Source organism: Hemicordylus capensis, chromosome 3 (assembly GCF_027244095.1).
Source record: "Hemicordylus capensis ecotype Gifberg chromosome 3, rHemCap1.1.pri, whole genome shotgun sequence".
NCBI classification, from domain to species: domain Eukaryota; kingdom Metazoa; phylum Chordata; class Lepidosauria; order Squamata; family Cordylidae; genus Hemicordylus; species Hemicordylus capensis.
In genome coordinates, this window is record NC_069659.1 from 196,943,271 (window position 1) to 196,971,116 (window position 27,846).

Consider the following 27,846-nt stretch of genomic DNA (forward strand, 5'->3'; position numbering starts at 1 on the left):
GGGTCAATTGTTCTTTAGCAAGAACAATTTTGAATGGGAAATTGTCAAGGCCTATCTTATTAAGCATGGAGTAAGGCAAAGTTGTTATCTCTCAACACTGGTGTTTAATACTGGTATAGATATTTTTATAATTATTAAGAGGACGGACATGAATATTTATTAAGATTTTCTTGTATATAGCCTCCTCCAAAGACCCTAGGTGGTGAACAACAATTTTTTAAAAAATTAAAGGGCAAAAGCCTGGTGAAACAGGTAGGTCTTAGGAAGGGCCTTAAAACCAACAAAGGCTGAACAAATCTGGGGAGGGGGTGTTCCAAAGAAGAGGGGCAAGAATACACTTGGAATTAGAGTGATGTAGTGACTCTCTGCAGTTGGAGGTAAGTTAACTGTGGACTGGCTTAACAACCCTCCATTAATCAACAAGTACTGCAATAGATGTATCCCCACACACAGGGTAAGAGAATACAGTTTGCAGTTAGGGGGACTCCTTCCCACTCATGATGCCATTTCAAACCAGTCTCTCAGTGCAATTGGTATATAAGAGAAGCAGATATTAGTGATGACTGAGCACAATGATCTGAATATTCTACAGGAAACACTATGTTTCTTTACTTACCACTGGAAGGGGCTTTGCAGGTTCTGCAAGAATTCCCCCAATGAAAATAATATTGGGAAGAGTAGGCCGAGGGAAATCAAGCACCACGTCATTGGACAGGAGGAAGAGACTGGCACCATGGAAAAGCTCTATCATGGATTTCTGTGGTTCTACCACATGCTTCTCCATTAAAAAGTCAAATCTGGGCATGATCACCATCCTGGTTCCTATGCGAGACATGATAAAAAGTAGGAGATTCCAAGCTCGGCCCACAAAGCCCATTTGATCAGTCATCATGGAGTTGAATTCAGGGACATAGGCAATAGGGGAAGTGGCTCCAATCTCTGCAGGGAACCAAAAGCCAGTGGAGAGGGCAACATATTTTACACCAAGGAGGTGGGCTATGATTAAGCCACACATTTCATTAAGATCTACCAAGACCAAGTCAAAGTTTTCACTCTGAAGCTGCTGTAGAAGGCTAGTATTTCCCAGCATTAGATCACAGTTCTCCAGGTACTTCCCCAGAAGAGAAAACAGCGCCAAGACAGTCATTTCCCCCTCAATCACATGCTTCAGCTTTTCTTGCAGCCAGTCATCAGCATTTTCTGTGCTGAAAATACCTTGGTATCTCTGTACTCGGAAGTCCTGTGGGAAGGAGTCCATTTTCCGACCTTCATGGAGGAGGAGGACAGAGTCATGTCCCCGGCTATTTAATGCTTGTGCTACACGTGTGAAGATAAGTAGGTGGCTATCAAATACAATTGTAGGCATTGCCAGCACTTTGGCACCATAACATGGATCAATGCAGATGGCTTCGATAGCAAAGAGAAGAGCAATGAGGTGCAGCCAATGCTTCATGTCAATCACTGCAGAGAAAGGGACACAGTCATTTCTCATCATTTAGTGCACAAGTCAGAGGTGTTGACATCCTATGAAAGGACCAGGTGCAGTTCAACTGAACCTGCCAATATGAAGGTGTTGCAGATTGCCTCTGGAAATCTTATACCCCAGTACTGAGATTAGCTATAACCTTTATCAGGAAACTGCTGCGTGTAATCTCCCATCCAGAAATTACACCACATCACGGGTTCATGTTCATGAGGCTATGGTAATGACAATAATTAAAGATAAGTACTCAAGAGAAAAAAGCTTCTATAAAACATTAGTGTACTTATATAGCTTCTAGTACAGCATATATAAGCACAAACATAGACCAAGCATAAAACATCAGCATAGAAGTCATTACACAGGGCATTTCATGAAAGAGACTTTCAAGGAGCATTGTACTTACTTACAAACTATAGAGAAAGAGCCATGAGGAGCCATAAAAGGCAATCTAATAGCAATCTAAATTTCCACCTTTGTTTTTCTAAAGTGTCTTATGAACAAGCAGAAAATTCTAAGAAAAATAGTCAACACTTCAATTTTCTTAACAGACAGCTAGTGGTCACATAAGAGTTCTTCCATTGTTTTACTGTTACTTTAACTCAATTTATTAACATCCCCTTTAACCTCCTTTTCTAATTCTCATATTAAGAAGCAAGAGCTTTGAGAAGCAACAAACTTACATAGGTACTAAATATATACATCCTGAAGCACAACTGTGTTTCAGGAACAAATAAATTGTAGGTTAAAAGGTTACATGTAGGCCATCTTCTCCAGGCCTAGCTGAATCAAGTGAAATAAGCAAAGAAAGGGTGATTTTATTCCTAACATCCATGACAAGGGCTTGGTGAATATGGATCAAAGAATTTAAATTACAGATACTACTCTTCTGTGCAGAGGCTGAACTGTCACAAATCTCTAAATTGTGTAAATAAACTATGCACATCTGTACAGTTAAAAAATACCTTGACACAGAGGCAGTGCTGGTAATGTTGGCAGAGAGGGCTGAATGGCCAGCTGTCTCCTAGACCATCCCCTATTCCACCATGGGCGGGGGGGGGACAAGCTTTTTCCTAACATCCATGAAGAGGATGGACTATCCAGTGCTTCTGCTGCTCCATCTATTTTAACCAAGGTGGGAGTTGGTGGCCATGCCACTGGTGCATATCAAAGGTGTATGATGACAGGTAAAGGTCAATAAAGGTTTTATTGTGTTCCTAAAAAAATCCTAATATAAGCATTCATTTGCTTGCTTGCTTGCTTGCTTGCTTGCTTGCTTGCTTGCTTGCTTGCTTACAGTTTTCAGAATTCTAGAGCAACTTTAGAGCATTATTTTGTTCTAAAGTCAATTTCTCTACTCTTTCCCTGCTACATTGGAGCTTATGATGCTGGTGAGAAACAGGAACGATTCACTAAATCACATAAGCGCATTGCAGTAATCAAGTCTGGAGGTGACCAGCAAATGTACTACTGTTCTGAGATGATTTATCTCAAGAAATTGATGCAGCGTTTTGGGCAGTATATAAATGTTTTAAATATAAATAAATAAATAAATAATTTTGCAAGTCATGTCATCATAGAGTCATCTCTCTGAGTTTATGATTAAAACTCATCTTTAGAGTTGGACAGAGACTGAGGGTTTCCTCCCCTATCTGCAGGCCACGGCTGCAGCCCCTCAGAGCCAGCACAAAGCCAGCACTCCTCCTTGCCACACCCCTGCGTCCTGGAGAGTGTGCATGCATGCCTGAAAGCCCCTTCCTCCTGCCTGAGCATGCGTCTTTCTCAGGCACTGCTAACTCCCTCAGAGGAAGGACTGTGCCTCCTTGATGTGCTGTGGTACAGGAGGAAATTGGGAGAGGCTCATAGGCACACTTACTTAGGTGTAAGTATTGCACAGTGGGACTTACTCTTGTGTAAAAACAAAAAAGGAGATTGGGTTGTCGTGTGGAGGGACTTGCATTTGAAGGGTCAGATCAAAAAGTTCCAAGCTGAAACTTTTTGTACCCTAAAGAGAATGGCTGGTGCTTTTGTGTCTAGTATAAGGTTTTATCTATCTATCTATCTATCTATCTATCTATCTATCTATCTATCTATCTATCTATCTATCTGTCTGTCTGTCTATCTGTCTATCTGTCTGTCTATCTCTCTATCTGTCTATCTGTCTGTCTATCTCTCTATCTGTCTGTCTGTCTGTCTGTCTGTCTGTCTGTCTGTCTGTCTGTCTATCTATCTATCTATCTATCTATCTATTTCAGGGGGTGTCATGTTAAATTCAAGGTCCTCTTCCTTTTGGATAAATACAGGTATTACCTTTTTTTAAGCAGGAGAGTCTTATGTTAAGTCTTCCTATGGTTTCACATTTTTCAAATATCTCTACAGTCATGAAACAGCATTGGGATGGGAGAAGCAATTAATAATCCAAGACCCAATGCCCACATTTCTTACCAGACTGCATGCAGCAAAATGATATCTACGATTAGAGCCAGCTTAAGGTTTCAGAGGGCCTTCTGCTTACTGCCCTCATGCCTGCCCTGCTCCAGTTCATGATGGGGCTTACCTTGGCAGAAGGGATGGGAGAGAGGAAGTGACTCTCCTGGCCAAAAGAATCACTCTATCACTGCCACACAGAGATTGTGTGTGTATAGGGGTGGTCAGCAGCCGGCCCTTCTGGGGGCCCCAGACTCATGGCAACTGCCCAATGACATCAACTTCTGACACTAGCCCTGCCCATGACAGAGAATACACATAAAGGCCCAGAATTCAGTTTCTGCTTCACTGTCGGATTCTATTACTATTCTCACCCTCTGGCTCAGTGCCTGAGCTCAACTTTCTGATTTCCTAATCCTTTCCCCACATATGTGCAATGAAAATAGTTGCAAAACGCTAAGCAAGTTGAGCAAAGCACTGGAAATGGAGGGTCCCTGTTGCAATTGCAACATTAGAAGAGCAGCTTCCCATTAGGGCTGAGGTTCATCCTACCTTCTCCTCCTAGGACACAGTGGAAACGAGACAACCAGTTCTTTGCACTGATATTCTACCACAGCCACAGCCAACACAGAATAGATATAGGTCCAAAAATCGGTTTGACCATGAATGTCTCACCACAAAGAGGGAGTTAATAGGGATGTGCACAAAACCGGTTTGCCCGGTTCGGTTCGGATCCAAACCGGGTCCGAACCAGGAGGGGGTGGTTCGGTTTTGGTTTTGTCCGAACCACCCCCTGGTTCAGTTTGGATCCAAATCGGTTCAGATCCGAACCGAACCAGTTTGGACTGGTTCAGATCTCGAAAAATAGCTAGGATGGTAGCTGGTACCCAGGGGTACCTGTCACCCAAACCCCAAAGCAATCGGACACTCGTACGATTTTTTTATGAATTTTTGAAAATTATTTTTATTTTTTTCTCATAGGATATAATGGGATTCAAAACAGACCATTATTCCTTATTGTGGAGCACCCATGGGTGCCAACAACCATGCAAACCCTGAAGCAATCAGACACCCCTATGATTTCTTATGAATATTTGAAATATTTTAAATTATTTTTCACATAGAGTATAATGGGACCCAAACCAGTCCATATCCCCTATTGTGGAGCACCTAGGGGCACAAAAGCAGGGTGGGTGGTAGACAGATAGGGGTGCCTACCACCCAAAATATCCCAAGGCAATTGGACACTCCTCTGATTATTGGTGAATTGTTAAAGTATTTTTGAATTCCTCATAGAGAATAATGAGGATTGCAGCAAATGTATAGCTTCACGTCAGGGGGAAAGGGGTGTTGTAGAGTGCAGTGTGGTGGCTGGTAGTTCCTAGGGTGGGCAAGGAAGCTACCTGAATTATTTGAAAGGAATTGGGCAAAGGGGTGATTTTTAAGTGATTTTTGAAGTTTACGCGTCTTTAAGGTTTTTCTCCATAAAGAAGCATGGAGGTGTCAGCAAATGTATAGCTTCACGTCAGGGGGAAAAGGGTGTCGTAGAGTGGAGTGTGGTGGCTGGTAGTTCCTAGGGTGGGCAAGGAAGCTACCTGAATTATTTGAAAGGAATTGGGCAAAAGGGTGATTTTTGGTTAATTGTTGAAGTTTACATGTCTTTAAGGTTTTCCCCCATTAGATATAATGAAGGGTGTATCGCTTCACATCGGGGGGAAAGGGGTGGCCTAGAGCGGTGTGGGGTTGGTGGTAGTGCCGGTTAGGGGCAGGGAAGCTACCTGAATTTTTTCAAAGGATTTGGGCAGAGGGCTGCTTTTTGGTTAATTGTTGAAGTTTACGCGTCTTTAAGGTTTTTCCTCATAATAAGTTATAATGGAGCTTTCAGCAGCCCCATAAGTGCACTTGGGGGGTGCTGGGGTGGCCCAGAGCGAGTGGTGGTGTAGTGCACATAGGGTGCCAACCACCCCCATGGGTTTCTAAGCCATGGGGTACAGGGTTCTCTTGTTTCTGAGGTATTGAGTGTGGATTCTATGATAGCATATTAGAGTGGATTCATGGTGTCTCATTGAAAATCTCATTTGCTATCATAGATTCCACACTCAATACCTCAGAAACAAGAGAACCCTGTACCCCATGGCTTAGAAACCCATGGGGGTGGTTGGCACCCTATGTGCACTACACCACCACTTGCTCTGGGCCACCCCAGCACCCCCCAAGTGCACTTATGGGGCTGCTGAATTCTGCCCAGCACAATTGTTAGAACAGGGCGAGTCGACGGCAAGATCCCTAGTCAAACAAAGGCATAGGGACACAAATTTCCAGGAGGAAAGGGCTTCTGTAAATAGGCCGCTACAATTCCTAAGCACCAAGAAAGACTGGGTCACAGCCTCTTATTTCTATACAATCTATTCACCAAAGCTGTGCTGGGCGTTTACAAGAGCTCGCTTGAATGCTTTACCCTCAGCGATGCTAGTAGGGAAATTTGAGAGAAAACCCTATGAGGAGAGACTATGCCCCTGCGGAGCTGCTCCCGAAACATTGACGCATTCACTGTTACATTGTCCACTTTATACCGATGAAAGAGATTTATTTTTATCACAGTATCTGAAAGATCTCCAAAGCCACTCAGTGGAGACAATTCTTATATGCTTATCAGAAGACAGGGACCCAACAATATCCCTGGCGGTTGCTAAATTTTGTTATACATTGACCAAACTAAGAGAAGCTAGAGCACAGCAATCGGTTACTGTCAAAAATTCCTGATTTTATATATTTGATGACATTTTAGACTTGGTTTCCATTATTGTTTTCTCTTTTTACTGTGTATATTGATGTTTGATCTAAGATCATAAATAAACAATAACCACATGACTGCTGGTCAAAAAGATCAAGTGACAGTAAGGGAGATAGCACATAGCAACGCCAGGCAAGAGACTTGGCATATAGGTGTTTATATAGCAATGCCAGAAGCCTCTGAGCCAAGATGCTTGGAGGCTTCTGGCCACCAAGCCTTTCTGGAAGCGCGGTATAAAAATTGACCAAATAAAATTAAAAATAAATAAATAAAGACGGGTGAACTGGAGTGCTTGATGGTTAATGAAAACAGATATAGTGAGCATAATGGAAATCTGGTGGAATGGACAGAACCAGTGGGACACTGGAGGGGAGGACTGGGTATGAAGTAGCACAGTATATTAAAGAAGGGATAGAATTCAACAAGCTAGAAAACCTAGGAGGACCAGAGTCCTCCATAAAATCATTATGGATGGCAATACAAGGACTGAAAGGATGTGTGTTACTAGGGATGTGCTATCACCCTCCAGATCAAAACACCCCCTAGGTTGGACCCTAGATGATGCGGATGGGAATGGGAATGAGGATAAGAAGATTGCAAAGAAGCTGAATGTGTTCTTTGCATCTGTCTTCATGGTGGAGGACACTGACCATATTCCCGCTCCAGAACTCAGTTTCTCAGGCTTGGAGGCTGAAGAACTGGGCCATTTTGAGGTGACAAGAGAGAATGTTCTAAACTGTCCTGAAAACTAAAAATTAACACATCACTAGGGCCTGATGGCATCTACCCAATAGCTCTGAAGGAACTTAAATGTGAAATTGCTGATCTCCTGGCTAAAATATGTAACTTGTCCCTACAATCAGACTCTGTACCAGAGGACTGGAAAGTAGCTAATGTAACCCAAATTTTCAAAAAAGGATCCGGGGAGTGGGGGGGAGCCAGGAAGTTACAGGCCAGTTAGCTTAACTTCTGTGTCAGGTAAATTGACAGAAAGCATACTTAAGGACAAAAATTTTAAATGTATAGCAGAACAGGCCTTGCTGAAGGAGAACCAAGTCTTGCCTCACTAACTTATTGGAGCTCAATGAGAGGGTCAACAGGCATGTGGATAAAGGTGATCCTGTTGACATAGTATATTTGGACTTCCAAAAAGCTTTTGACAAAGTTCCCCACCAAAGGCTTTTGAGTAAACTTAGCAGTCATGGATAAGGTGGCATGTGTGGATTGGTAACTGGTTAATGGACAGGAAACAGGTGGTAGGAATAAATGGACTGTTTTCACAATGGAGGGAAATAAGAAGCGGGGTCCCCCAAGGATATGTACTAGGACCAGTGCTCTTTAACCTGTTCATAAATGATCTAGAAGTTGGGGTAAGCTGTGAAGAGGCCAAATTTGCAGATGACACTAAACTATTTAGGGTAGTCAAATCCAAAAGAGATTGTGAAGAGCTCCAAAATGATCTATCCAAACTGGGAGAGTGGGTATCAAAATGGCAATGCAGTTCAATGTAAGCAAGTGTAAAGTGATGCATACTGGGGCAAAAAACCCAACTTCACATATACAGGCAAACCTCTTTACTTGCAGATTCATTATCTGCAGTTTCGCATATCTGCGGTTGCAAAAATGACACTCAACCTTGACATATGTGGGGGGAGTGGGGGAACACGCTGACCTCGTGTATCTGCAGGTCGGAGGGATGGCCGTAAATGGGGGAGAAGCAGAGTAGTTAAGAAGCTCCCCCCCCATGAAAATCGGCCAATTTTGGTCCATTTTGGCGCCATTTTTGAACCTAACCCCCGTGATCCCATAGGGATCAATGATCCAATATTTGCGGTTTCTGTATGCACTGTACAGCCGCAGAATAGAATCCCTGTGAATATCAAGGTCCGCTTGTACATTGATAGGGTCTAAGCTGTCGATGGATGACCATGAGAGAGATCTTGGGGTCACTGAAAGTGTAGACTCAATGTGCGGAAACTGTGAAAAAGAGAAATTCTATGCTAGGGATCATTAGGAAGGGGATTGGAAATAAAAATGCTAGTATTATAATGCCCTTATACAAATCTATGGTGCAGCCACATTCAGAGCACTGTCTGTGTACAGTTTTGGTCACCGTATCTTAAGAAGGACATTGTAGAACTGGAAAAGGTGCAGAAGAGGGCAACCAAGATGATGTGAGGCCTGGAGCACCTTCCTTATGAGGCAAGACATCTGAGGCTTTTTAGTCTTGAAAAGAGGCAACTACAGGGAAACATGACAGAGATGTATAAAATTATGCATGGAGTAGAGAGAGTGGACAGAGACAAACATTTCTCCCACTCTCAGAAACTGGAACAAGGGGTCATCCCATGAAGCTGAAGGCCAGGAAATTTAGGACCAACAAAAGGGAGTACTTTTTCACACAGCACGTAATCAATCTATGATGTGGTGATGGCCACTAACTTGGATGGCTTTAAAAGGAGCTTAGACAAATTCATGGAGGACAAATCTATCAATAGCTACTAGCTTGGTGGCTATAGGCCACCTCCAGCCTCTGAGATAAGAGGCCTCCAAATGCCAGTTGCAGAAAAGCAACAGCAGGAGAGAAGGCATTCCCTCACCTCTGTCCTGTGGTCTTCTCAGAGGCATCTGTTGGGCCACTGTGTGAAACTGGATGTGCCTTGGGCCTGATCCAGCAGGGCTGTTCTTATGATTGTGAGTTAACCTCAGATTTTGGAGGGATGCTCCCGGGTAGAATCCCTAAGGGAAGAAGCTGCAACAGAGGAACTTGAGTCTAACGGAAGTGAAACACACAAGAATGGGATGAGTATTTGAAGCGGAAGTGTTTGCCACCATGAACACCCCTGCTCAAATTAATAAAGGATTCCAGTTCAAGGTGAGCATAACCTTTCAAGCTTACCCCTGTTTCAGTTAGAGCTCCTATCCTGCCTCCACTATTTCAGCAAACCCTACATTTTTGCAACCCCACCCCCACCCCACCCCAATCTCTGGTGCAAACCACAGCCAGCTCCATAAGAACTTAGGCTTTGGCTAAGCGGGTGGGTGTCTGCAAAAAGTACTCTGCTATCCACCACCTGCCCTGCTTTCTATGGATTGTTACCCCTCTCCCTTCCTCATAGTAAGGATTGTTCTCCAGAAGAATGGGCAGGACAAAAGAACTGAAGAAGCTGAGAAGAACTGTCATGACCCCCTTGGACACTGACACCCTCTCAGAGTAAGATGAGCATACCCCTCCTGAAGCTCTCTTTCCTGACAAAAGCCTCTTGGAGCCAACAGACCCTTGATAACCAGAGCTTGTCGCCTCTCCTGCAGTCCCCTCCTAGTCCTGGTGCTCCCCAGCAAGGCTTTTGCTCCATCCCCAGAACCTCCTTCATCTCCTCCGAGTCTGCAGGAGTAGAGGAAACACTGCACCAAAGCTGAGCTCCAGCTCTGAAGGCAGAGTGCTTGCCTGGCTGTTCAGGGCTTTCTTTCCAATGGGTCTACTCAGGAGGAGAGTGAGGCCAGCTCAAGCACCTCTTTTAGAGCAGGGCTGGCTTGGAGTTCCAGGAAAGGGCAGGGCTCTCGTTGGCCACAGCCTTTTGTCTGGCAACTCTTCATGAACTTGTGACTCCAGCTGCCAGACCTGAGAATGGACAGGAATTTTCAGGTCAAACACGCAAAACCCACTTTTTTGTTGGTTTGTTTTTAGTATTCTACTTGAGCCCCTGAGCAGCCCATTTGGTCAATCAAAGAAGTGATCACTCCTAAATCTGTATCCTGAGTTAGGCTTACTGTGCTGTAGCTAAAGTCAAATCTAGGAATCAGATTATTACTAGCAGTCAGATTCCTACTACATTGCTATGGCAATGTAACCTTCAACTGATAAATAATACTGGAAATACCGTAAGTACAGGTTGCGCACGTTGCGTGCAACATGTGCGGCATGCGCACGGCAGTGTACACACGCGCAACCCATACTTCCACTATTTCCGGGCAACAACAGGGGCAGGGGCAGCAGGGAGGAATGCTGCTGCCCCCAAAACTTTTTTTTTAATGGAGCGCTGATGGGGGAAAAGCAGCGGGAGGGATAAGTGCAAACCCCCGCCCCTAAAGGGAGACACCCCCTGCCAGTGTCGAACCGCGCCTCCGCGGTTCCGTGCACATCACTATCTGGGAATCCCTGTTAGAGGGAACACTGCTCCAAATGTCCCACTAACACCAGCCTGGACCCCAATTTCTCTTTCACGTGGCACGGGTGCAGCTGTGTGGCCCAGCCACGGTAGCAGCAAGCTGCCTGCCTGCCTGCCTCCCAGTGCAGCTGCTCCTGTGTGCAGACTCACCCACTCATGCTGGGAAAGACAGTGAAGTGAAGTGAAGTGAAGTGAAGTGAAGTGTGCCATCGAGTCGGTGTCAACTCCTGGCGACCAAAGCCCTGTGATTTTTCTTTGGTAGAATACAGGAGGGGTTTACCATTGCCTCCTCCCACACAGTATGAGATGATGCCTTTCAGCATCTTCCTATATCACTGCTGCCTAATATACGTCATGTTTCCCATAGTCTGGGAAGCATACCAGTGGGGATTCAAACCGGCAACCTCTGGCTTGCTAGTCAAGTCATTTCCCCACTGTGCCATTAGGTGGCTGGGAAAGACTGAGAGCATGTGAACTGAGTGACATCACAGACATACACGAGGCAGGCTGCTCAGGCAGCAGCAGTGAGAGGGAGTGGTAGAGGCCTGACTTGTGCTGCTGGCTGGAGGCTGCATTGGTACAGATGACTCACAAGAAGTAAGAGTGCGACATGTTTTGTTGCACAATTTTTATATTAACCCATAAATTGTCATCAATAATAAATAAGCTTACTAGCTGACCTTGCACAGAGCATCTAAGCGGCAGTGCACTTACTGTTTGGGCTTCACTTTGGAGACTTCGATTGGCCCCCGCACAGTGCATCTGTGCAATAGGGCACTCAGCCTTTGGCCTCCCCTCCGGAGACTTCACTTGCCCGCCCAGCTCCTCGTCACTTACCCATTTGTGTCCTCCCATCCACTCACCTGGTAGCTGTGGCCATCCAGCCCACCCACCTGCTGCTTGCCCATTCATCCCGGCTGCCATAACTGCCCCAGCTTGTTCTCCCCCCCTACCTTCAGCCCCAGCTTGTTCTCCCTCCCCCACCTTCAGCCCCAGCTTGTTCTCCCCCCCCCACCTTCAGCCCCAGCTTGTTCTCCCCCCCCACCTTCAGCCCCAGCTTGTTCTCCCTCCCCTGCCTGCCAGCCATCTCCGGCAGGCCTGCCACCACCTCAACCTGCCAGCCGCCGCCTCAGGCCAGCACAGCTTTGCCCGCCAGCAAACCGCCAGCCGCCCCCAGCGGCCAAACTCCCTGCCGCTTCCTGAAGCGGCCCAACTCCTCTGTGCCTGTTTGTTGCTCCCAGCCGCCAAACTCCTTTCCGCTTCCCAAAGCGGCCGCCTGCCAGCCACCCGCAGCCACCAAACTCCCTGCCACTCCCGAAGCGGCCAAACTCCTCTCCGCCTGTTGTCTCCTCTCTCGCGGAACTCTCTCAAGTAGTGCTGCCACTCTCGCAAGAGTTCTGCTATGCATCCCCATGCATAGTCTTAGAGAATTAATTATATATTTAGATACTTGGCACAGATCGAATTTTAGCACAGATGTATGTGGGCCAGAGGCTACATAAGGGGGGAAGTTAATATATGTTGGTGCTAGAAATGTTGAAATAGGGTGCTTGTAGTTAAAAAGGGTTTCAACATGGGGCAGAAAGGAAAAACAGGAGTCTGCAATAGCCTGTAGACAGGGGTACCAGTCAGGTATAAAATGATTGTATTACATTTGTTCTGGGTCTGACTGTTTCCCCAGTCAGTCCCAACCAGCTGGTTGAGCTGCTTTGCTTCTATGCTCTTGCTGAGATGGTGGTGAGATCAAATAAAGCCTCACAGAACTTATACCTACAGGTGAAACTCGGAAAATTAGAATATCGTGCAAAAGTCCATTAATTTCAGTAATGCAAATTAAAAGGTGAAACTCATATATGAGACAGACGCATTACATGCAAAGCGAGATAAGTCAAGCCTTAATTTGTTATAATGGTGATGATCATGGCGTACAGCTCATGAAAACCCCAAATCCACAATCTCAGAAAATTAGAATATTACATGGAACCAAGAAGACAAAGATTGTAGAATAGAACAATATCGGACCTCTGAAAAGTATAAGCATGCATATGTATTCAGTACTTGGTTTGGGCCCCTTCTGCAGCAATTACTGCCTCAATGCGGCGTGGCATTGATGCTATCAGCCTGTGGCACTGATGAGGTGTTATGGAAGACCAGGATGCTTCATTAGCGGCCTTCAGCTCTTCTGCATTGTTTGGTCTCATGTCTCTCATCCTTCTCTTGGCAATGCCCCATAGATTCTCTATGGGGTCAGGTCAGGCGAGTTTGCTGGCCAATCAAGCACAGTACACTGTATACTTTTCAGAGGTCCGATATTGTTCTATTCTACAATCCTTGTCTTCTTGGTTCCATGTAATATTCTAATTTTCTGGGATTGTGGATTTGGGGTTTTCATGAGCTGTACGCCATGATCATCACAATGATAACAAATTAAGGCTTGACTTATCTCACTTTGCATGTAATGCGTCTGTCTCATATATCAGTTTCACCTTTTAATTTGCATTACTGAAATTAATGGACTTTTGCACGATATTCTAATTTTCCGAGTTTCACCTGTAAGTTTCTTACTTTGGGAGGGGTTCCTGGGAACAGCTTGTCAAGGTCTCATTCACTACCTGAGAGCAGTCAGGAGTAGATTACCCAGACAAACCCAACTTTTTGAATGGAATACTTCAAATAGGCAAGGCCAAGTCTATTTGAACTGTTCCTCACATGTAATTGGATTAAATTTCTTTCACTGACAACTCTTGAACACTAACCGAAGGAAGGCAAAAGAAACTGGTATTTCTAAAAGTAAGCATGGAGGTAGAGAGAACAAGCGGAATGTGAATGGAGAAAACAAATGATTAAAAAGAGGGAGAGATGAGAAAGGGATAGTTAAAGGGGACAGGGGAGTGACTGGGGGAAACAAGGTACAAAAGGGTGAATGAAGGAGGGAAAGTAGAAGAAGAAAGAACTAGCAAGTAAAGAGGGAGCCAGCTGGGCACAACAAGAAAGGAGGACACAGAGGCAGCAGTTAAGTGAAGGGGGAGTATTCAACATTGGGATCTTGCAGGCTGAGCCATCTGTTTGGTAAGGGGCTAAAGCTGCTGAATAAATGATTTGGGGTTTGTTTGTTTGTTTTTTTAAAGAATTGCATCAAAATAAGACTTTGCAAATCAGTTGATTGTGATTTCTTTTTTAAGCTGCCTTTCTCTCCTGCCCTTGAAATGCTTACTTATTCTTAAATCCTAAGAAACTAGGATGACTCCATGTATGCCATTCTATTGTCTGGTTTGAAATCAAATTTGTGGAGATTGTCTTGTCTATATTGATTGCGAGAACTGAGTGACTTCTCTTTCTGTTTGGCATAAATGGCATTGAATAAGATGATTTTATTGGGGTCATATAGCTAAAAGTCAACATAAATATGCATATGTTGTTGTGTATGTTCTTATGACACTTATATCCTGCCTGCCTTTAAGTAGCTCAGGGTAGTGTGTATGATTCTTTCTTCCTACTTTTAATCTTAAAACAATCCTGTGAAGTGGATTAGGATGAGAGAGAGTAACTAGTTTAAGGTTATCCCCTGAGCTTCCTGGCTGAGTGTGGAAAGATTTGAACCCAGTTCTTCCCAATTCTCATCCATCACTCTAACCAGTATCCCACACTGGTGTGACAGTTTTAACTGTGTGGGGCACTGAGTGCAGGAGACAGAAGAGACTGAACTCCTCAAGCTATGAAACAAATAGTGGAGTGGTATAAACTAAAAAACCCACCATGCAATAGTAGCTTTTCATAGGGGCACCTATGGAACCTTACAAACACTTACTCCATAGTAAACCTGTTTTCAGTCGGATGAACTCAAGAGATTGTGTGTTCAGGACTGAATCTGTTCCCCATCAGGTGGTTGATAGATACTTGCACATGTGAAGTGGAAGAAAGGGAGGGGGGGACTGCAAAATACAATTTTTCTTTCTTTCCTATTTGTGAGAGGTGTGTCTGTGTGCATGCACACACTTGTACCTATAGTGGCATACATGTGCAACTTGATGCTGCTGCCCAGAACAAAACTCATTCTGCACATGGATGAAAGAAATTAGAGGGAACACTGGTGCTGGCTGATATCTAAAGCAGAAGAGCAGCATAGGGTGGGAGAGGGTGAGAATCAGAGCAGAGGGGCTGCTGCATTACAAGAAGAGCCCGGTGGCATGTTAAAGCAGAAGCTGGCATTGGGTAGACTGGCAAGAGAAAGTTGATGATTCCCAATAATTTAAAAAGAACAAGTTAAAAAAAAATCTCAACCATGGCTGGCCTTGTGCTGATCGCTTACCACTCAGCCTTGGTGTTCATTACCAGCAAAATATAATTGGTTCCCTTTGACTAGGCATTTGTACAGTTCTGCTTTACAGTGTATGGAGTTTTATGTTAGAATCCTTAATCTGTGTGAACGGAGGCATAAGTTTGTCTGTTAGGGATGGGCCTACAGTTCTCTAAAAGAGCACATGTTTTGCACGCAGAAGGTGGGTCCCAGGTTCAATCCATGGCATCGTCAGATAGGGCAGGGATAGGGCCCCTTAACTTCTAGAGAGCTGCTGCGAGTCAGTGCAGACAGTACCAAGTTAGATGGTACTGGTATGACTCAGCATCAGGCAGCTCTTTATGTTCCTAATCAAGATGTCATGCAATGTGCAATTGGTCAAGCCAGTTTACACAACTTTCTAGAGAAAGCCCTCCAAAGTATGCTAACAACATGAAACAGTAAGGATCATTACTTATGCCTGTGAAATCTTGGCACTCAAGTTTCACCCACTCAGAAAGCTGAAGCAACATGATCCACCAAAACCCCTTTGGAAGTGGCAGCTTTTCCCAGTGCCACCAGAGTTTGACTTCCCCCTGCCCCTCTGGCTTTTCCACTAAAAAAACAACAACAAAAACAACAAGCAACAACAACAACACTCCACAACTAGTTTCCACCTCCAAGGAGAATTTGTGTTGGGAGTTCAGTAAGGCTTTTATATCCAATTTGTCACCACCAGTTTTTCTGCAATGTTCAGCAGGGAATGATGCTTGCTGAGATGCATTTCGGGGTGGGGTGGGGGACTCCAAAGTCCTTTAAGGTGATGAGACATAACTTTAGGCCCAGACTCCAAAATTACCTAGGTCACCATTGGCAGCTATGATGGAGTCTGCAGCGTACAGGGAAGTTTGATAGTTAGGTGAGGAAAGTATGTATGAAATATCGATGCCTGTAGGGTGGGGAGTTCAATAAAAGAAGGATGAGAAGGGAGCGTGGAGAGAGACCGTCTCAGAGGGAGAAGTGGGATGGAAAGCGTGACTGTCCCCCTGAAAAGGCAAAGCTTGATGGCAGCGAGTGACACCAGAAGAAAAGTTAAGGGGCGGCACAGAAGGGGTCAAGAGCATTTATGCGCAGGGGTGTAGGGGGCGGGGCGGGGCGCAAAGGGACAGAGCGCCTGTGCTTCATCTCGGCTTCTGGGGGGGCGTGGCCATGGCCATAGGGAGTGTCATGGGGAGCGCATGCACTTCTGAATTTGCACTACATCACCAGCGGGACCCCACATATTACATTTCAGAAATGGGGGGCAGTGGGGACAAACCACTTTTGAGGGGGGAAGAGGCCCGCCCCCGCCCCCGGAGCCATTGGCAGTCTTTGGGGGCAAAGCACCAGGAGAACGAAGCCTGCCTCCGACGGAGGACAGAGCCGCTAGCTCGACGCCCCCCGTCCCCCAGTCGCCTCCGTCTCCCTGTCCCCACCTTGCGCGCCCGGGAACTTCGGGAAGTCGAGGCCACTCTTGCCTGTCTGCGTGTCCGCGGGTGTGAAAAGGGCGAGAGCGGCGGGAGGCTCGGCGGCGGCTGTGTGCGGTTGTCTCGTGCGCTGGCGGACTTGCTCGCTCCGTCGCGCCGGTCGCCTCTTTGGGAACTGCTTCAGCCCAGGGTTGTGCTAGGAACAGGCGCGGCCGCGTTCAGCCCACACGCGGCTCTTTCATTGGCAGCCGAAGCCGTCCCAGCGCCCTTGCCTCGCTTCGCCCGGCCCAAGCACCTGCGGGCAGAAGCCAGAAAGCTGTGAAGCGCCGGCAGACAGCAGCAGGCGGGCGCCTCCTCTCCGGCCCACTCGCGCCTCCAGCACCCCGCGAGCAGACTCCCTGGATCCGAGAACCTCGTGAACCAAGCAGGCCGGCCGGGCGGGCGGGCTGGCCTCCGGCCTCCCCTGTCCCCGGCTTACGCGGCGTGATGACTTCTTGTGCTGTACGTGGTAGAGCAACAGGCAGCAGCATCGCTTCCCTGTAGGCTGTAGACGCTCCATAGAGGATGAAGAGAGGAATCCTCTTTTGGAGGCGTCGCGTATGTTGTTGTTGCCGCCGCCATTCTGCCGTCTTCCCTGTCCAGTACGCTGAGCGACACTTGCATTTTGACCCTTTCGGCCAAATATCTTGGGATGAAAGAGTGAGTGTGTGAGTGTTTAAGTTGGTGGGCTTCTTCCGTGGTATGAGAAGCAGGTGCTCAGTCATCCTCCTGGAGCGGATGCTGAGGAGCAACATAAGAAAAGCCGTGCTGGATCAGGCCCATGACCCATCTAGTCCAGCATCCCATTTCACCCAGTGGCCCACCAGATGCTGCTGGAAGCCACAGGCAGGAGATGAGGGCATGCCCTCTCTCCTGCTGTTACTCCCACGCGACTGGTACTCAGAGGCACCCTGCCCCCGAGGCTGGAGGTGGCCTACAGCCCTCTGACTAATAGCCATCAATAGACCTCTCCTCCATGAAGTTATCCAAACCCCTCTTAAAGCCATCCAGGTTGTTGGCTGTCACCACATCCTGTGGCAGAGAGTTCCACAAGTTGATTACGCGTTGTGTGAAAAAGTACTTCAGTTTGCTGGTCTGTTTGCGTGCCTGTTCTTTCCTCCGAAACTATAAACCTAGCCAGTCCAGGGCCTGGCAGTGGATCATCATTTAAAAGCGATGAATGTTTGCATGTCTGGCTGGCTACAGATATACTATAATTATATAAACATGGGTGCGGGGGGGGGAAGCATCTCTAGCGCAGATTAAGACATCCCCAAAATCTCCCCCAAAGCAAAATGGAGTGTGTATGTTGCAGGAGAGTGCATGTTGCAGTGTGTTGGGACAAGCATTTCCTACAACTCCAGTACAGCCCATTCGACAACATCGAAGTATGCCGGAGGGGAGGGGAGGGGAGGGGGAGGGGGAATCCTGAACTAAGGAAACAAAAATGATTTATTCACCTAGCCTCCCTTCTTTCATACAACTTTTTGAGAACAGGTAGTTGTTAGGCAAGTCGCAGTGCAGCAACAAGGCAGGAATAGACAAAAAAAATATATTGGTCTTCAGCCTATGCTACGATCGATGAGCAGTTGAGCACCTGTTTCTTATACTATGGAAGTCCAGCAATTTGAAGAAAAATCCCACACAATCAAATCCCAACAGGGTCTTTGCTGTCATCATTGCCTTCCCCCAAACGGGGAAGGGAGCATTTGCGTTTCTCTCCTCTCAGCAACAATTGCAGCTCCAAGATGGTGATACAATATATCACCTCCATTTTCATTTCATGCACATTAAGAGACAGAGAGAAAAGGTAAGTGTTGCATTCTGTAGCCATTCCAGAAATAATTCCAAGGCGGATGCTGTGTGGCTTTCCTCTCTCTACTACTATTTTTACCTTATATCTTGAGTTTTGACTTTAGATGTAGCTATAATTGAGTGAAAGGGTTCAAAGAATACGGGCCCCCAGCTCCTGAGGGCCCTCCAGATCCATCCCTCCCTATTTTCTTCCCTTACTCTGGGGGGGCTGCCAGAGAGAGGGATGAATGGGCCCACTCTTCCCTAGCTACGCCCCTGGTAAGCATGTCGCACACTGGATGGGGTTACATTCCCCTTGAAAGAGTGAGTACTTCTGGACCCCAACTTCTTCCTGGTTTCTTAGGTTGAGGCTGTGGCCAGGAAGGCTTTCTACCAGCTTTGGCTGATAAACCAGATATGTCCATCTCTGGAGATAAATGACCTTAAAACAGTGGTGCACATGTTATTTTTATTTATTTATTTTATTTATTTAACATATTTTTATACCACCCAAAACTTATGTCTCTGGGTGGTTTACAACAAGATAAAAACAAAAAGGTAAAAAAATTAGTTAAAAACAAAAACAAGAAATTTAAAAACACAATTTTAAATTTTTTTAAAAAAAACAATATTCTAAAAACATTAAAACAATCAAAACAATATCAGTTAAAAGCCTGGGTGAACAGATGTGTCTTTGAAGACTTTTTAAAATTTGTCAGAGATGGGGAGGCTCTTATTTCACTATGGAGTGAATTCCAAAGCCTCGGGGCAGCAACTGAGAAGGCCCGTCCCTGAGTAGCCACCAGACAAGCCAGTGGCAAATGCAGACAGACCTCTCCTGATGATCTCAATGGGTGATGGGGTTCATGATGAAGAAGACATTCTCTTAAATACCCAGGGCCCAACTGTTTAGGACTTTATAGGTTATAAACAGCACCTTGTATTTTGCCCGGAAACATATCGGCAGCCAGTGTAACTCCTTCAATATGGGAGTAATATGTGGTCTCTCTGAGATGACCCAGAGACCAGCCTGGCTGCCGCACTCTGGACCAACTGTAGTTTCCGGACTACATACAAGGGCAGCCCCACATAGAGTGAGTTGCAGTAATCCGGGTTACTAGCAGATATACAACTGTTTTGAGGTCATCTATCTCAAGAAACGGGCGCAGCTGGTGTATCAGCCGAAGCTGATAGAAGGCACCTCTGGCCACTGTCTCAACCTGGGACACCAGGGAGAGACTTGGATCCAGAAGCAACCCCAGACTGCATACCTGTTCCTTCTGGGGAAGTGTGACCTCATCCAGAACAGGCAGATCAAGATTGTCTCTCGAGTTTCGACTCCACACAATGAGTACCTCCATCTTATCTGGATTCAGTCTCAGTTTGTTATCCCTCATCCAGCCCATTACTGCCTCCAAGGCAGGCTTTAGGGAGGTTATGCCCTTTCCCAATGATGCTGACATGGAGAAATAGATTTGGGTGTCATCAGCATACTGATAGCACCCTGCACCAAATCTCCTGATGATCTCTCCCAGCGGTTTCATGTAGATGTTAAACAACATCAGAGACAATACAGATCCCTGAGGGACACCATACAAAAGTTCAGATTTTGAAGAACAACAGTCTCCAAGGGACACCATCTGGAACCTGCCCGAGAGGTAGGAACGGAACTACTGCAGAACTACTAGCTGCCGAGAGATCCAAAAGGACCAACAGAGTCACACTTCCTCTGTCAATGCCCAGTTGGAGATCATCCATCAGGCCGACCAAGGCAGTCTCCACCCCATAGCCAGACTGGAAGCCAGTTTGAAATGGGTCTAGATAATCAGTTTCCTCCAAGACTGTCTGGAGCTGGGAGGCCATCACCATCTCAATTACCTTGCCCAGCCACAGAAGGTTGGAGACAGGCCTGTAGTTACTCAGCTCTGCGGGATCCAAAGTAGGCTTCTTCAGAAAGGGTCTAATAATTGCCTCCTTAAGACTAGGAGGCATCCTACCTTCCCTCAGAGACACATTTATAATCTCTACCAGGCCTTCTACAACAACCCCCCTGCCAGATAGTATAAGCCATGTCAGGCAAGGATCAAGTGAACAAGTGGTGGGCCACACCGTTCCAATCAGCTTGTCCACATCCTCAGGAGTCAAACTGGAACTGATCCAACCTAACCTCAGAAGAGGAGTCGCTGGATACCTCCACATCAGACACTGAAGTAATTGTGGAGATAGAATCTAAGTCCGCCTGAATTCAAAAGATTTTGTCCACAAAGAATTCATTAAACACATCACAGCAGGTGGTAGATGGTTCCAGATTCTGATTCAAGGGAGGAGTGGCACATACTAGCCCTCTCACAACCCTAGACAACTCCGCCAGATGTGAACTTGCAGATGCAATACGGGCAGAAAAGAATTGCTTCTTTGCTGCACGTATCACCTAAGCATAGTGAGCTCTATGTTGCAATCTTTCGGATTCAAGCCGAGTCTTTCTCCACCTGCACTCCAGTCGTCTACCTCGCCGCTTCAGCCCCTGTAGTTCTTCTGCATACCAAGGGGCCAGTTTTGAAGCGGGTCAGAGAGGACACTTAGGAGCGATCATGTCTACCACCCTGGTGAGTTTGCTGTTCCAATTCTCCATCAGGGCATCAACAGGATCACCAGCAGAGCCAACACTAAATCCCTCCAAGGCTTCTTGAAATCCTATAAGATCCAATAACCTTCTCAGGCAGACCATCCTAATAGGTCCCTCACCCCTGCAAAGGTGGGGTGTGACTGTGAGTCCAGTGTGATGGCATATGATGGTAATATCCATACTTGACTATTGCAATGCGCTTTAGGTTGGGCTGCCTTTGTACATAGTTCAGAAACTGCAGCTTGTACAGAATGCAGCAGCCAGGTTGGTCTCTGGGGGTGATCCAATCATATTTTAAAAGAACTACACTGGCTGCCAATAAGTTTCCAAACAAAATACAAAGTGCTGCTGGTTATTACCTATAAAGCTCTGAATGACTTGGTGGGTCCAAAGTATTTAAGAGAATGCCTTCTTCATGAACCCTGCTGCCTATCAAGATCATCTGGGGACTGGAGATTGCCACAGGCTCAGTTGGTGGCAACTCAAAACTGGGCCTTTTCTAGGGTTGCCCCGGGATTTTGGAGTGTGCTTTCTAACAAAATTAGAGCCTTTTAAGAAGAATATGAAAACACTAGTTATTTTAGGCCCGTTAAATTAACGGGCGCTAGGAGAGTTGTGCACTCCGGGCCCCCGGCCGCCATTTCCCCTCCCGCCGCCGCCAGCCTCCATGCCGTGGCCGGTCTCCCAGGCCGGGCAAGGGCCCCCCGCCACCGCCAGCCTCCCCTTTCTGGCTTCCCCCGCCGCCTCCTCACCCCATCCGGCGGCGGCTCTGCTGCCACCGCCTCGCCTGGCTTCTTCCTCTGCCTTTTCCTCTGCAGTGGTTTCGGGTGGGGGGTCCTCTTCCCCCCGCCCGGCTTCGGTGGCTCCGCCGCCGCCTTGGCCGGCTTCCCCCGCCACCTCTTCCCCCCGCCCGGCTTCAGCGGCGTGGCCAGGCCTCAGCCACGGCTCCGCCGCCGCCTCGGCCAGCTTCCCCCGCCCGGCTTCACGGCGGCCGCTTCTCCTCAGCCACCGCTTCTCCTCCTCCAACATGGCCGCCGTGTCTCTGCGGCCGAGAAAGACACGGGCGCAGAGACACGGGCGGACACCAAAGGCTTTTATTATAGAGGATACCTGTTTAGTCAGGCTTTTAGTTTATAGTTTTTACCTGTATAGTTTTAATAGTGTTAATGTTGTAATTGTTGTGGTTTTAGATTGTGAACCACCCAGAGACTTATGTATGAGGTGGTATAAAAATGGGACAGAACTGGTCTTGAGGAAGCAAGCATGAATTATCCCCTTTGCTAAGCAGGGTCTGCCCTAGTTTGCATTTGAATTGGAGACTACATGTGAGCACTGTAAGATATTCCCCTCAGGGGATGGAGCCGCTCTGGGAAGAGCATCTTAGGTTCCATGTTCCCTCCCTGGCATCTCCAAGATAGGGCTGAGAGAGACACCTGCCTACAACCTTGGAGAAGCCACTCCAAATCTGTGTAGACAATACTGAAGCACAATGACACATCTAGGCATTTTGGAAGCTTGGAATTGAAGGGCTTTGGAGGCCCCCCTCCCCTGCTTTAGAGAAACCTGGAAACCTTTTTTTTTTTTTAAATAAAGGGGAACAAACCTGCATTTTGCATACCACGAGTTCACCATGGCACCTGCCATTCTCCTATCCCCAGGGGACTCCAGCTGTCCTGGGGGGCCTCCTCAGCAGTCCCCTGCCATGCCACTCCTTTGTGCTGCCATGTGTGTGGCCGGGGGTGGGTGGGAGCCAAGCGGGCCTCCTCCATGCCACCAGTGGCGGTAGCAGCTAAGTCATTGGTTCTGCCGGGCTGTTGAGCTTGTCCAGGCCTGCTCGAGGCTTAAGCAGAGGTGTGGGGCTCCTTTGTGCCTGTTCAGTGTGACATCACAGGCACTCGAGACTCACACTGCACCTGCGTGTGGGAGTCGCTCACCTGTACTCAGGCCTCCAGCAAGCCCAGATGGACAGGCCCACCCCCAAGCAGGACCAGTGGCTTAGCCACCTCCACTGGCAGCATGGAGAAGGCCCACTCGGCTCCCACCCACCCCAGCCACACACATGAGGGCATGAAGGAAAGAGAGTGGTGCAACGGTGGGGGTGGGGGCAGGCAGGTAGGGCAGAGGGCTGCAGGGAGGCCCCCAGGACATTTGGAGGCTCCCTCCCAGTGCTGAGGACTGGACTTCATCCCCAAAGTACGGTTGAAAGAGCCAGGGGCGTAGCAAGGTTGGAGCAGGCCCAGAGACAAGATTTTAAAATGCCCCCTCCTCACTGAAGCTCAGCTCATGAAGTAAAGAAATCTTAAATTAGGCTGAATTGTGGTAACAAAAAGCACTATATGGTTTTGTAAATTGTGGACGATGCAAGTCATTTAATGGTACAAGAGAAAGAGATGCTGTTCTGGTAGCTCCAGGTCTTAACACTCACATCAATTTTTAACCTCACAGCAGTCATGCCTCCAGCCCCAATCCCACCTCCAGGTTACTAGTACTATTAGAGGCTTATAGAGATGTAAGTTTTGGGTGGTGTACAAATATGTTAAATAAACAAACAAATAAATAAATAATGTGGGCCAATGAGTTCCTTTCACCTCCATGTGACCTGCTTCTGGGGGCCCCCCCAAGGCAGTGGGCCCCCAGACAACTGTCTCCCCTTGCCCTATTATAGTTACGCCCCTGGAAAGAGTGTTGCTGATAAACCAATGGTCTGACTTGGTATAAGGCAACTTCCTATGTGCTAAATAAATAAATTTACAGACAGCAAGCAGGATCCAGACTGTTTGTCATGGCTAAGAACAATTTAAATAAATGAGGCGAGCTAGTCATGGCTAACCTAAATCCCATTAATTTCCATTACACTTACTCATGACTAACTTAGCTTAGATCCTGCCCTCTGTAAGCAACCAGGGTGCTTTGGGCTGCATAGAGGTACCTCACTCATATGTGATGCTGCCCAACATGAAATCAGACTGCTGATCGACCTAACTCAGCATAGTCTGCTCTGCTCAGACTGAGAGTACCACTCCCCAAGATCTCATACATCTTTCCCAACTCTTCTACCTCAGAACATCTTTAACTTGAGCTTGAACCTGTTACCTAATGCTTGGGGAAAATATTTGCTTTGCTACAGAGATATGGGTCTTCCCCCTTCTTGAAGGAGAATTGTTGAAATTTACTATTTGATTTCTTAGTGATCAGGGTATCTTGGACTACATGTATATCAACCTTCTGTGTTCTATGGAAGTAACCTCCATTTGTATCCTCATGAGCGTGGTGTAGTGGTTAGAGTGCTGCACTAGGACCGGAGAGACCCGAGTTCAAGTCCCTATTCAGCCAGGATACTTGCTGGGTGACTCTGGGCCAGTCACTTCTCTCTCAGCCTAACCTACTTCACAGGGTTGTTGTGAGGAGACATCTAAGTATGTAGTACATCACTCTGGGCTCCTTGGAAGAAGAGCGGGATATAAAATGTAAATGAATGAATGAATGAATGAATGACTATAATCTACTCGTGTTCTGCAGGCATAGAAGATAGTTTCTGGCTGCTGCTTGAAATATCATGTTCCATAATCCGAATCTGATTAGTGGGTGTGAAGAGGCAATGGAATTTGCATAGTTCAATTTTCAGAGAAGACAGGCGGCTTCCGCCTCCCATTATCTCCAGGCAAGTGTTTGGGGGAGGGATTTACAGCTCTGTCTGGATCTGAGCCTGTCTCTCAGAGCCCAGTTTTGTTTTGTCCTTCCACCAACAGTCACTTTAGAGACGGATTCAGTTCCTGAGATAACCATTTTGGAGGGAGGTATTTTCTGCTCCATGTGCTGGCTGAGGAGAGCAACCTGGTTGGCCTCCTTTCCCACCTTAATTTGTGTTTATACTTGTGCACTCCAGGAAATATTACCCAACATCTGCGTCCACTTCTTCCTGGCTTTGGGGGCATGGGGGCTGTTCTCTATTATTTGGGTACACCTTAGGCCCCACCCACCTCCAGTCCTCTCCCTCCTACCATATGGATGTTGCTCACATATACATGTTGGAGGTACACTTTTCTAGCAAGTGAATTGAAAGGAAACTAAGGACAGACAAATATGGACCCACAACAAAATGTTGCAATATAGCCTGGCATGCATGTGGCTGAGAATGGGGGCTGGGGGGAGGGGACAAGTGTTCAACAAAGAGGAGTCTCTACCAGTGTTCCCTCTAATTTTTTTTTCATCTATGTGATGAATGAGTTTTGTTCTGGGCGGCAGTATCAAGGTGTGCGCATGTGTATTCAGAGTAGGGCCTAAGCTTTCCTGACTCAACCTGAGCGTGATCTAAAATTTGAAAAGTGGACAAATTTAAAAACGTGTGGGCACATGCACACACCTGATAGGGAACACTGCTCTCCATTCTAACTTGGGTCTTATTTCATATGCAAATTTTATATTTGCTGGATTTTTCAGGAGGTACCACTGTTCAGTCTCAGCTTCTTTTCATCCAGCCCTAACATTTTAAGAGTTAAATGGTTGGTGAGCGGTCAGTTTAATGCTTACAACGCTATTTGTTGAGGTTTTAAGAATTGTGGAATAGGCTATCTCTAACAGTGAGTGTTGTTTATTGTGTGAGTGCATGAGTGAGACAATTTTCTCCTCCATTCTTCAGGAGAGCTCACATACAGACGGAGTTGTATATCTTATTTGGCGGCGGTGGGCGTGTTAACCAACCACACCAAGAACTTACATGGGTCAAACCCTTTCCTCCTCAGAAACACAAAGCTGTGAAACGGCTGATAAGAAAACAAGTTTAAGACACATTTAAAGAAGGGGGTTATGACTTTTTTTGCATAATCTTCAAGCTGAGAAATTTCCTGCACTTTTTTCAAGCCCTCCCCACCACATGTCTTTCTCCACAGAGCTCCATTAGCTCCGCTTGCCTGGTTTTCCGATAAGTGCCCTCTGTGTGTCTACAAACATTCAGTTCCACTGAATTACAATTTGCAGGGTCCTCCTCAGGTTTTGTTTCCTTCAGATTTTTATGACATATCTTCAAGTTACCCTGAGTCTGCCAGTACCTCCCTCCGTCCATAAAAAGATAAAATTCACAGCTCTTTCAGAAAGAGATGTTAAATTGTTAAAACATTTTTACCTTGCTGTTAAGGAGACAAGGTTCCCAGAATGATTTGCACAGAATCAGTGAAAACAGCAAATCACAAGAACAATAAAGCAGGGTGAGGAAGGTTTGGCTTTATGGATGCTACTTTTCTTTGTCATAGGGTAGCTGATGGTTCTACTGGCCTCTGCAGAGGGAGGAGGGGCTGAATCCCAGCTGGAGAAGTCACAGCAGACAGAGATGGGGTGATTACAACACTTCACCTCACTTACTTCACTTAAAGTCCATTGAACTGAATCATGATTCATTTACTTCTGTGCAATCCCACAGCCCTCACTGGAGGAGCACTCGTCACCCGTCCTCCCATCCCGTCCCCTCCTATTTATTTATTCATTCATCTGGAGACGTGCCACCGCCATCCTCTGTCCTCAGAAGATCCAGCAGGAGGGGAGCAATGAGGGCAACAGCTCAGAGGAGTGAGGTGCCCCATCACTACCACAAGGCTCCCAGGTCCTAGCGATATATGCTGGTGCAGCTCTTTGACCAAAGATAACCACATAGACATGCAGTATTAAAGTCTCACCATTTCTTGTAAACATATTTTATGTATCCTTTTAAATTCTTCTCTTGTTACCTTTAGCATGCATATGTATTTGATCCCGACTATTCTTTAAATTTATTTGATGAGCCCCTTTTCCCTAGCTGACCTAAGAGAGCAAATTTGTATCTTTTACTTTCAATATCTAAATCTCTTCCCTTATGACGCCTAGAGACATTTTCAGAATTATAAATCTTGCTGCTTTATCAATTGTGTGATAAGAAAAAGTAACTGATGTAATAAAGTGCTAGAACCACTGTTCGCTGTAAGGTGTGTGCACGACCGTGCACTTAGAAGTTTTTGGATGTCCACTCAGTTCATTTTAGATCCCACTCAGGTTGAATCAGGAAGGCCTCATTCTGAATGCAGGTGCGCACACACTGCCTTGATACTGCCACCCAGAAGAAAAATCATTCTACAGAGAAATTTAAAAAATTAAGAGGGACCACCAGCTAGAACCACAGCATTTCTGTAATAGTATGCAGTGCCATCCTTTTATCTGATCAACCACATGCTTTATCTGAAGTTGGGTAATATTTATGCTACCTCTGTAAGTCATACCATAAGGAGTCAAAACTATATAACCTCCCTGTGTAAACAGCAGAGCGCACACCTGGCTTCCTAACAGCACTGAAACGGCACTGGTTGCCCTGTTGGATTACCTGTATCGCAACCTCGATGGGAGAAGCACACCTCTCTTGGTTCTCCTTGGTCTCTGTGGCCCTCAATACCATTGATCATGCTATCCTTCTGGAATGCTTAAGTGGGCTGGGCTTTGGTGGCACTGTTCTTCTGTGGTTCCGGTCCTATCTCACTGGGCAACTCCAGTCGGTGTTGACTGGGGTGAGTGCCTTTCTTGTGAGGTTCCACAGGGCTCAGTCCTTGCTCCCATTTTCTTTAATGTCTACATGAAGCCACTGGGCCTGGTCATCTGTCGGTTTGGGGTAAGTTTTCATCAATATGCTGATAATACTCAGCTTTGTATCTCTACTCCGGCCAAACAGGTGATACCATCCATGTGCTGGCTGAGTGCCTAGAGGCTGTCGGGATCTGGATGGGCCCAAACAAGCTCAGGCTTAATCCCTCCCAAG

At 46.5% G+C, this 27,846-nt stretch overlaps 1 protein-coding gene across 1 annotated transcript in view; it reads right to left on the minus strand.

Moving 5' to 3' along the window:
* LOC128349455 (2-hydroxyacylsphingosine 1-beta-galactosyltransferase-like) overlaps positions 1-17,355 on the minus strand; it is a 63,002-nt gene extending 45,647 nt beyond the window's left edge. The window contains exons 1-2 of the mRNA XM_053305763.1: positions 16,622-17,355; positions 617-1,461 (exon numbers count right to left, since the gene is read on the minus strand). Coding sequence (XP_053161738.1) covers positions 617-1,453 — 837 coding nt within the window. The 5' untranslated portion in view covers positions 1,454-1,461; positions 16,622-17,355. The remainder of the gene's footprint in view (positions 1-616; positions 1,462-16,621) is intronic.
* Positions 17,356-27,846: the final 10,491 nt, after the last annotated feature.